An 11,543-nucleotide genomic window follows, 5' to 3' on the forward strand; every position below is an offset into this window, starting at 1 on the left:
AAAGTGGTGTCTATTTACTTGTGACCACGCTGTGTAGATATTAAATATAATAATCCGTAAGTAAATATACATATATAAACTGATTCATTTATTCACCTAATAATCATCGATAACTTCTGGCCAAAACAAAAACCGACAAAATTTAAAGCTAAAAATGAATCTATTAAATGATATAGCTAATTCATTTATCTGTATACGACGTCAGTAAAAGAAAACGTGTAATCAATAGAATGCATTGGTTCATCAGTTGGGTGCACTCTCTGTTAGCTATATTTTTGGCCAAAATCCTAGTAATATTTCGCAAGGTTTGGCTATCTTGGGAGATGTAGGTTGATCCTGAATCCGTGGGCCGACTGCAGCAAATAGTTAGCGTACCGGACTGTGGATTTGCGGATCCATCATTCGTTTCCTGTTATCGAAAAATAAGATCGTACTTCAATGGTCAAATCCCACTACTTTTTTTAATTCAGTGAAGAGCAGAATAAGAATTGATGTTGGGTGATGTTAACTAGCTGGTTTCTCTGTATTCAATCAGTACCGTTTCTTTATTTTCGCTATTGGTCACTGGAATATATCAAAGTTGTGGTCATATGTAGAACTCTGTAATAGAGGAATTATATAGTGTATTTTAAACGATTTTACCATAATATTAGTCTAAACTATTTTTTTCCTTTCTTCCGGTTTTCAGTAGTTTCTTCTCTCTTGGTTTTTTGTACGACAGTGTTTGAAAAGCATTGCCATTTCTTTTTTTTTTACAAGGTATTGTCGAAGTTTTGTACTCATAAACTTAATCTGTAAATCCACCTTGAAACAATTAGTGATGAAATGTATCTCACGCACAGCACTGTTTTTACCAAAAAGAAATGTCTTCATGGTGTCCCCGTTCCTAAATTATGTAGCCATTCCTTTGTTATGGTGGTTAAGGTGCTTGACTCATAATCTGAGGGACGTGGGACTGAATCTCCGTCCTACCAAACATACTCATCCTTTCAGCTGTGGAGGCGTTATAATGTTACAGTCAATCCCACTATTCGTTGGAAAAGAGTAGCCTAAGAGTCGGCGGTGGGTGCCTTCTCTCTAAATTAGAGACGGGTAGCGCAAATAGCCCTCTTGTAGCTTTGTGCGAAATTCAAAATAAACCAAACCAAAGCCCTTGTTATTTCCATTTCTTCTGGAATGTTTTTGGAATACGACTGAAGTTTGAGGACTTAGTGAAAATGTAATCCCTTGTTATTTTGCTTGTTGTTATTAGAACCGTACACCACACGCTTGGCCATATATCTTAGGAGATGTTTAACTGTGAAATAAACGGGTCTCTACAAAGGTAAGATCATAGGTAGAGACAATCTAAATCAGACTCCTAAGAAATTGTCAGTAACTATAAACTACAATTAATAGCTCCCTCTTAAGTTTAAATAATACAGCGAATCCGCTAAAATCTAGTAAAATGCAGGTGGATCAAGAAAAACACAAACAATGAAAACGAATAATCCTAAAGAGGACCTTTGATACTCTACATGAATTCACCTCGACCACTGTGCTACATTGTGGATGCATGTATATATAACCATATTTAGAGTAAATATCTATAAACATATATAAGATATTAGAAGCCCACTTTTGTAATAGGAATTCATTTTTTTCTACTTGACATTTGATCCATTATGTGCGTGTATATATCAAAATGCAGCGAGAGCAAGTTAAAATAAAAAACAGAATAAGGGAGTTAAATGCAAGATGAGAATTAAAAATGTTTGGCTGTGAAGGCAGGTATAATGAAAAATAGAGGGCTGGTTTAACTAAAGTAAGCATGTAAGGTCAGTTCGCTACACGATATTTTCAAAAGGGGTGTGTGTGTGTGAGACAACGAGGTAGGGTGAGATAAGTGGTACAGGCAGTAAATCGCTTGTGTAATATATAATAACAACTATGTGCCCCCAGTGGCACAGCGGCAGGTCTACGGACTTACAACGCTAGAAACTGAGTTTCGATACCATTGTATAGCCTTGTGCTTAACTTTAAACAAACAAACAGACAACTATGTTTTCGTGAAGATAAGAAGGAGAAGTATAAAAATACAGTATTATCAAAAACCCAATTACTGTACTTTAATGTATATTTTCTATAAAAATACAGTATTATTAAAATTTGAGAAACCCAATTACTGTACTTTAATGTATATTTTCTATAAAAATACAGTACTATTAAAGTTTGAAAAACCCAATTACTGTACTTTAATGTATATTTTCTATAAAAATACAGTACTATTAAAGTTGAAAAACCCAATTACTGTACTTTAATGTATATTTTCTATAAAAATACAGTACTATTAAAATATGAAAAACCCAATTACTGTACTTTAATGTATATTTTCTTATTACACAATTGTTCAGAATTACTTGTAATGTAGGGATAAATTATATTTTGTATTTTTGTTTCAATTTTACTGACAAAATGTTTGACACATTAATTTGAAATTATTTTACCTATAAATTGTGTTACGTCTGCTTGACTTACATTTTTTATAGTAAATCATCATTACTACAAATATTAAACTCAGAAGATTCTCCTCAGATATCTATCTTAAATTTCCGCAGATTTTTGCATATTTTTCAGCAAATTTATACTGCTTCTACAGCAGCGAAAGCAGAAATCTATAAAAAAAAGGAAAAAGTGAATGATAAGCCATATTTATGAAATATTGCTATAATTTTCACTGACAATGGTGCATTGTGATAGTATATGAGGCTGTTTTTAGCCATTTTAAATAGTTTTTATACTTATGTGGGTGCAATCGCACCCACTGCACCTCCTCCTACCTACGCGGATGCTCTAATCATAAAATTCTGCAGAACATAGTAAAGCACATGAGCATAGAACCATAAAACCAACCATATGCGCGTATCTTTCTGTATGCTTGTACATCCCAGCAGACAAGATGGAGGGGGAAAATGAATGGAAAGTTGCAGCATCAACTATGCGAAGAGAAGTATTAATATTTTATTAGGGAATTTTTAAACTATGTTAGGTACTCTGTATCGATGTCTTAGCATCAATTTAATGTATTTAGTTGCTGTTGTGTCAACCCTATAATTCTAATTTAAAGCCCCAGTAAAATTTAATATATCTATAAGAATTTGAAGAAACTATATAAATGACCGATAGCTTCAACAAAACGTGTGCCAGTTGGAATTTCTGAAAAAACAAAACATTATAGAATAAACTTGATCCGTATTTATGTATGGTTCAATTATATACGACATCATTATTTCATAATTTAACTCAAAATGATTTAGATTAGGTAAAATCATTTCACATGAGAAACTCAGACAACTGAAGCATCTTCAGCGAACTTAAAGTCTTTGCATTTGTCGTTACATTTTATAAACAACGTGAGAAAATCTGGAGACATTAAGCAATTTGCTTAACTTCTATGGATTACATGACATTTATAAGAATTGGTCTTTCTTCGTAAAACTGGGTAGTTGGATGTAAAGCTCCTGATTTCTATTTAAGAGAAGAACGTGTGGACAATGTATCTTGCCATAATTTAAGTACAAGTAATGGCATTCCTCACTATTCATTGCTGTATAAGAGGTTAAAATAGTAAACACGTCGAAAGAAGACAAGGGTTCTGTAGATAAAGAGTCTGTTTTGGTAGTGAACACTAGAGACGATTTCTTTTGTCTTTAGTTCCAAAACATTTTGAGTGATTTATCAAAATATATTATAATCGTAAGATAGACTGCATGGACACAAAAACAAGAACGATTCATTTATAACTTAAGATTTAATTCCGAAAATTTCTTTGAATTCTAAAATTATTTAAGGCCAGTTATTGATGCATACCTTTTTCTAGCTCCTGGATTTAACATCATCATCGCCGTTTAGTAGCTGGATTATTCTCACGGTTGACAGCGAGAAGTCACCTGGACACACCGTTAGTGCCATGAACCATGACAAGAAAGAACCTTATTACACAGCTATTGCTCGTTACTTTCTTTTAACCATATACAGATGCAAAGACTGTCAATTTAGAGCTGCGTTTTTCCCATTAGATTATCTAAATGGTAAGTAATTTCTTTGTGGTAGAAGTATTTAGAACTGAATATCTGAGGTGTATCATTCAGTGACGCGTCCTCCCAAACTTTTCACTATATCCAATCATTACTGCCCCAATCCTCTCTCCACTACTGCCTCCAGCGGTAAGTCTGCAGGCTTACAATACTAAAAACTGGGTTTTGAAAACCGTGATTGGCATAACACAGATAACCCTCTACGTAGATTTATGCTTAACAACATCCAATCCAATCATTATTTTCTATTAATTATAGTCTTCATAAGATAGCTTCTCGGTTCCAATTAGTTAAGTCAGGAATGCATGTGTCATCATATTGAAGAAATCTTTAAAACAAAAAAAGGAAAATGGCCCACAGTAGTAAGGGCCCCAGTTTACAGGCGGAAGTTCACATGCTCATCAAAGATGACTAGGTCAAAGTTCTAATTTTTGTGGCCAGAGGGCACGACATATGTGTATGTGTGTGTCGTAATAAAAGATGACGAGGCCATAGTTTCAAAAGTTGCCACCAGAGAGCGAGTCGTTAGGGGCACGTTCCTAGGTCGCTGTGAAAGCGGGCGATGACGTCATAGTTCAACAAAGTGTCACCAGAGGGCGCAACTAACTTATGGATGGCTGAAATTATAGTTTGATACCAGACAGGCGGCTATAATGGATGATAAACTAATAGTACCACAACGTGGAGAATGTGTTTCTAGTTTGCCATGACTCATACACTACATGTCTCACCATGTCGATAATTAATCATTAATTAATTAAATCATTCTGAAAAGAACACTTAACTCTAATTCATTAAATCATTTATAATTAATGAATTAAATCATTTATAATTAATTCATCTTTAAAAGGACACTTAACACTAATTAATTAGTTAATTAGTGAACATTAATTTATTAATAATTATATCATCCTACCACAAAGTATAGAGCGTGTTTCTAGGCAGCCATGACTCATACAATACATGTCTCAACAAGAATATAATTAACTATTAATTAATTAAATGATTTATAATTTACTTTATCTCATGTTTTACAAAGGCGGACTTTCACATATACTTAATTACCATTATTACCATAGGGTTTTAACACATATACTGTGACAGTACTTCTACAAGTTGTCAACAACATTATTTAACGTAATATGTTTGAATAAGATTACAACTTACATTTTACTACATATGATTAATTACTATTATAGAATAACAACACTTACCTTAAATCTTTGAGAACCACATTAGTGAAGTAACTTGTTCAAAAACAGTTTATATTTGCGATCTGTGATATTTGCGTCAATGAAAGCATACAATCAAGAAACACATATACAAATTTCTACATGTTGTTTCTATTATACGACTAACAAACTGGTACCTGATGTCAAACCTTGATACTGTTTAACATTACTTTCCACACATATAAAGAGTTATTGTAAGCTTTTTAACTCAATACAGCTTACCAAGTCTGATTCGTTGAAGATCACTGACCATCTGCTTAGAATGACAAAGGTCAGTTCTGAGTTGACCAAGTCTACGTGGTTTGCGAAATAAGTACTGTGTTGAAATGTAGAAGTAGAGCAGAGTTTGAAGAAATATAAGTAAAGCGTGACAGTTCGAAGAGTTTGCTGTTCAAGGCTACTGACAGGCATAGGATTAGAATGGCAAAGGTCAGTTCTGAGTTGACCAAGTCTACGTGGTTTGCGAAATAAGTACTGTGTTGAAATGTAGACGTAGAGCAGAGTTTGAAGAAATATAAGTAAAGCGTGACAGTTCGAAGAGTTTGCTGTTCAAGGCTACTGACAGGCATAGGATTAGAATGGCAAATTCTATTTTGCAATAACTGGCTAGCTAGTCCAAGGAGCAAGTGATTAAAGTTTTGATAACAATTCAGTGTTTGTAACAAAAACGCCAGTTACTCTAATTAATATTCACTTTACACGAGTAATCAAAGTTTCTTTATTTTAGAAATTATACAAAACATTTAAAAACTAAATCAGCCATGCACTTTACGTACAGTTTAAACCGACCTTCAATATACAAATCAAGACTTGTAAAGTGACACACATTCGGGAATATTTAAATGTTTACTCATATGATGGTGTAAATAAAACAAATCTATTAGACACATATAGACAGGAAACGCGCCAAAAAACAAGTATTTCGATCGTTTATACAAAACGGACAAACAACCTAGAAATTTTATTTCAAGTTTCTTATGATGAAATATAATACACACCTTTTCTTTCACGTTTTATAAATCCAATATATTTACAATCCAAATAAGTTGTTATGTCCATTATTCTCAGTTTCGTTTAAATATAACACGAAAAGTTAGATATATAGTCTTAACTTCTCGAAGGTGCAATCATTTAAGAGCATAAAGAAATATCGATATCGTCCGTCTTGCAACTTGGACACATTTTATCTGACGGCATAATATCCTCAAATATGTATGGATTAAATTAGTTTTCCTACAAGTTAGTGTACAATACTTGTTATACTTTTATGGTTATAAGAAAAATTACTAAATTTCACTGTAGTAATATCCTTAAGTTACTCTTACGTAAGTTTTATATTAAAGAATAAAAGGTAACGAGAAGGGAGACAATTTTACAACAGCTTTCTGATCACCGATGTTTTTTAACAGTAAAATGGTGTACGTATTGACACCGAGATAACAGAAGTTTCCCCTTGTACAGACCTACAAGCATATGATGACTTTCTTAACATAAAAGTCTATCAATAGATTCATTGGACGGGAATCGAAGTTTAATAATGAACAATAGAACAATGGTAACAACAACGAACATTTGACACGTGTATGTTCAGTAACAAACATTTAATTCTTGAACGTTTCGGAATATACATATTTCATCTTCAGCAAGCTATATTGAACATGGTAAATTATTAGGTACAGACATTTTATTAAGTTTAAACATTCTATAAAAAGTAATTAAAATACAGAATAAAAGTATGAAATAAATTAAGAGACAATCAAATAAACAGAGAATAATACAACAATATTACACAAGTATTTAGAAAAGACTTAATTGTAGTGAAGTTGTGTTATCATTTAAAGTTGGGAGTTCATTTATAATAGATAAACTTTCTTTATTAAAAGTTTAATATTAAATGATCCAGATGAGATGACTTTGAAATTCATAATCAAGACGGGGTGGTTGGTGTTTTCACTATGTTTGTGCAGCTTGTGGAGTTTTCCAAGTTCTTAAATATTTGTTTTTAAAATAAATATTAATATTTGTTACAAATTTTCAATTCAAATAACCTCTACATTCATTTTTTTATAATTAGAGTTTATCCGACTTTGGCTCGCATGGCCTTGTGGTTAGGGCGCTCCACTCGTACTCTACTACTCGCGGTTTCCAATTTTCTGCGCCCTTGCAGTCGTGAGGAGTTATAAAATTATGGTCAATTTCACTATTCGTTGGTAAAAAAAGGAGCCCAACAACTAGCGGTGGGTGGTATTAACTGCCTAAATTAGGGACGGCTAGTGCAGACGCCCCTCGCGTAGCTTTGCGCAAAATTCATAAACAAATTTCCGAGTTTTTACTTATATAAAGTATACGTAATCTTAAGTATTTGTATAATAAGTGTTTATAACTTAGCTCCCTACTGTAATTTTGTAATTACACCAATGCAAGACGTAAAATTTGTAAGTGGAAAACCAGCCTGTAAGAAGAAAACTTATAACAAGCTTATTTGTACTTGCGTATGTTTTTTCTTTATTCTCTTTCGCTTATTAGGTTGTAAATTACCTTTTAGAATTATAAGTATTTTCTCCTACTAATAAAAAAGATTAAGATTTTAAAATCAGACATTGTTTATTTATTGTATTTATAGCTCATTCTCAAGTACGAGTACACTTCAATGGTTTATTTATTGTATTTATAGCTCATTATCAAGTGCGAGTACACTTCAATGGTTTATTTATTGTATTTATAGCTCATTTCAAGTACGAGTACACTTCAATGGTTTATTTATTGTATTTATAGTTCATTATCAAGTGCGAGTACACTTCAATGGTTTATTTATTGTATTTATAGCTCATTATCAAGTGCGAGTACACTTCAATGGTTAAGTTCGTGATTTAGTTACCTACATATGGCATATTTATATGCTAATAAAATTGTCTTATAGTAATCTTCTTTTTTTTTGTCCTATAAAAACCTAGCTACAAAATGTAATTTTTTCTTTTGACATTTCCAGATTGTAACGCTTCCGTGAGTGCTTGGAAGGGAATTCTAACAAGTCCAAACTTTCCGGAAAACTATATGCCACGATTAGATTGCTTCTATCAAATCAGGGCGCCTCCTGGGTTCAAAATTTTTGTCTCAGTTTTAGAGTTTGACATATATGTCGCAAATGCTCAGAAAAGATGTATGCAAGATTTTGTTCGTTTCTTTCCTTTAGAGGAAAGGAAAGAAATATCCCTGTGTGGAAACTCCACTGGTGTAAGAGTTAGGAAACTACTTGTATCCAAACATGAGATCTTAACTGTACATTTTCATACTAAAAGAGTGTCTCAAGGAAAAGGGTTTCTTCTTGAATATCGTTCAATAAAACGCTGTCAAAATGTGACAATAACACAACAAAATGGGTCTTTCTGTACCCAAGACTATCCTTATGCCTTTATGAATGGGCAGAATTGTCATTATGCCTTTTATGTGCCTTTTGGATACGAAATAGTCTTAGAGTTAACCTTTCTTGAAACCTCATTGTCTGTTTTTAAAACCGGACAAGACTGTCAAGAGGAATTTATTGAAATATCCAATCCAGATCAAGTGCAAAGATTCTGTGGAGTAAAGCCTGAATATACAAATCACAACTTGCATTTTCATTCTAGTAGTTACAACATTAATATAACAGTTAATATCAACGCTATTTCGGCGTTGATTGATGAGGCAAAGGGGTTCTGTGTCAACTTCCAAGCAATTCCTTCGGCTCAAAACACATCATTCTGTGATTACCCATGGGCTGTAAAAGATAATTATTGTTATAAACTTCTAGATCAATACATGGATTGGCAATCAGCCAATAATTACTGTGGGAGTTTGGAAGGCCACTTAGCAACAGTTTCAACAGATGACATTCAGTCATTCCTAGAAACTCTGATTAAAACAAGGTTTGTATTAATTTTTTCTTACAAACTTTTCTAAAGTATAACAGTATATAAATTGATATTAATTTAGCATATAGACACTTATCATTATGTTCAGTAAAACAGAAAACCTTTAAATGATAACTAATATATTTAAATATGTTCAAGGGAAAAAAATTTTTACTTCTTATGTTCTTTCAAAAGTTAAAACCTAAAACATGTTTCTTTCAAATTTAACTGCTTAAGTACATCAACTTAATTATATATTATTGTATTAATATGCCTAGAATCATGCATAAGATAGTTACTAACAACAACAGGTTTCGTCCCTCTCGTTCTACATTATATTCATATATCTAGCCCCATGCTTAAGATAGTTACTAACAGCAACTGTTTACGTCCTTCTCGTGCTACATTATATTCATATACCTAGCTCCATGCTTAAGATAGTTACTAACAGCAACTGGTTACGCCCTTCTCGTGCTACACTATATTCATATACCTAGCTCCATGCTTAAGATAGTTACTAACAGCAACTGTTTACGTCCTTCTCGTTCTACATTATATCCCTATACCTAGCTCCATGCTTAATATAGTTACTAACAGCAACTGGTTACGCCCTTCTCGTGCTACATTATATTCATATACCTAGCTCCATGCTTAAGATAGTTACTAACAACAACTGTTTACGTCCTTCTCGTTCTACGTTATATTCATATATCTAGCCCCATACTTAAGATAGTTACTAACAACATCTGTTTACGTCCCTCTCGTTCTACGTTATATTCATACATGTAGCCCCATACTTAAGATAGTTACTAAAAACATCTGTTTACGTCCTTCTCGTTCTTCATTATATTCATATACCTAGTTCCATGCTTAAGATAGTTACTAACAACAACTAGTTACGCCCATCTTGTTCTACGTTATATTCATATGCCTAGCCTCATACTTGAGGTAGTTACTATGACTTGTAGTTACGACTGTTACATTCTAAATTATATTTATATACTTAGCTTTACCCTTAAGATAGTTACATTTGATTGTTGTAGCGACTCTCACGTTATAATCATATTTATACAGCTCGCGAAACATTCAAAATAGTTATTATCGATAGTTGTTATGATTCTCACATTCTAAATCAATATCTATATACTTAGCTAAACGTTTGAGATAACTAATATCAGGAACTGTATATATCTTTTTCAACTGCCTGGATGAAAAGTGAAATTTATTTGATGGTCACTAGACGATATTACTCGCGTATTGGGTAGTATTGTCATTATTCAACTTTACATCTCCTCTGTACTGGTAGAATCTTGTTAGTTATCAACATAGCTGACGTTTCAAGTAGAATCAGCAACGTTATCAACATAGCTGACGTTTGAACTGGAATCAGCAACGTTCCTTGGAACAAGTGTACGGAATTTTGGTTAACAGCAACAATATAGCATAGAACATTCCTCTTTTAACTAATGTGGTTATGTGTAGTGTATAATTAGACCACAATACCTTATTTACTATAAAAACTGAAATATGCGTCATATATAGGAGCACAGAGGAAATAAATATATCAGCCATCAAACATAATTTATTGTCTTTGTTTGTTGTTAAGCACAAAGCTACACAATGGGCTATCCGTGCTGTGCCCACCACGGGTATCGAAACACGATTTTTAGCGTTATAAGCCGTCAGACTTGACGCTGAGCCATAGGAGAGGTGGGAGGGTCAATTTAATGTGGAAGCCAATTGTTATGTGGCTTTCTATAAGAAACGTAGTTCAAAAGTACCGTGAATTCGAACAATAAAACTCATCTTGAAAATTATTGTACATTTCCTGATTACAGATTTTGTCGTTTTCTGGCAAATGTTGCAGGGTAAAAATATCACTTGATGTAAGGTTATCATGTTTCCACTAATCAGATAATCACTCAAATGAAGTTTATTTCGAAGAACTTCATATCAAACACTGGTTTAACGAATTATTAGAAACCAAGTAACTTTAAGATACACCGCAACAAAGATTTATATTACAAGCCAAGTAATTTTAAGATACACCGCAACAAAGGTTTATATTAGAAGCCAAGTAACTTTAAGATACACCGCAACAAAGATTTATATTAGAAGCCAAGTAATTTTAAGATACACCGCAACAATGGTTTATATTAGAAGCCAAGTAACTTTAAGATACACCGCAACAAAGGTTTATATTAGAAACCAATAACTTTAAGATACACCGCAACAAAGGTTTATATTAGAAGCCAAATAACTTTAAGATACACCGCAACAAAGGTTTATATTAGAAGCCAAATAACTTTAAGATACACCGCAACAAAGGTTTATATTAGAAGCCA

The 11,543-nt window shown here is 32.9% G+C and overlaps 1 protein-coding gene across 1 annotated transcript in view; it reads left to right on the forward strand.

Moving 5' to 3' along the window:
* The window catches only part of LOC106461844, a 173,618-nt gene that overhangs the window by 111,313 nt on the left and 50,762 nt on the right, over nucleotides 1-11,543 (forward strand). The window contains exons 6-7 of the mRNA XM_022388917.1: nucleotides 3,860-4,070; nucleotides 8,298-9,213. Coding sequence (XP_022244625.1) covers nucleotides 3,860-4,070; nucleotides 8,298-9,213 — 1,127 coding nt within the window. The remainder of the gene's footprint in view (nucleotides 1-3,859; nucleotides 4,071-8,297; nucleotides 9,214-11,543) is intronic.

This window comes from Limulus polyphemus, unplaced genomic scaffold, assembly GCF_000517525.1.
Source record: "Limulus polyphemus unplaced genomic scaffold, Limulus_polyphemus-2.1.2 Scaffold1043, whole genome shotgun sequence".
Lineage (NCBI taxonomy): Eukaryota > Metazoa > Arthropoda > Merostomata > Xiphosura > Limulidae > Limulus > Limulus polyphemus.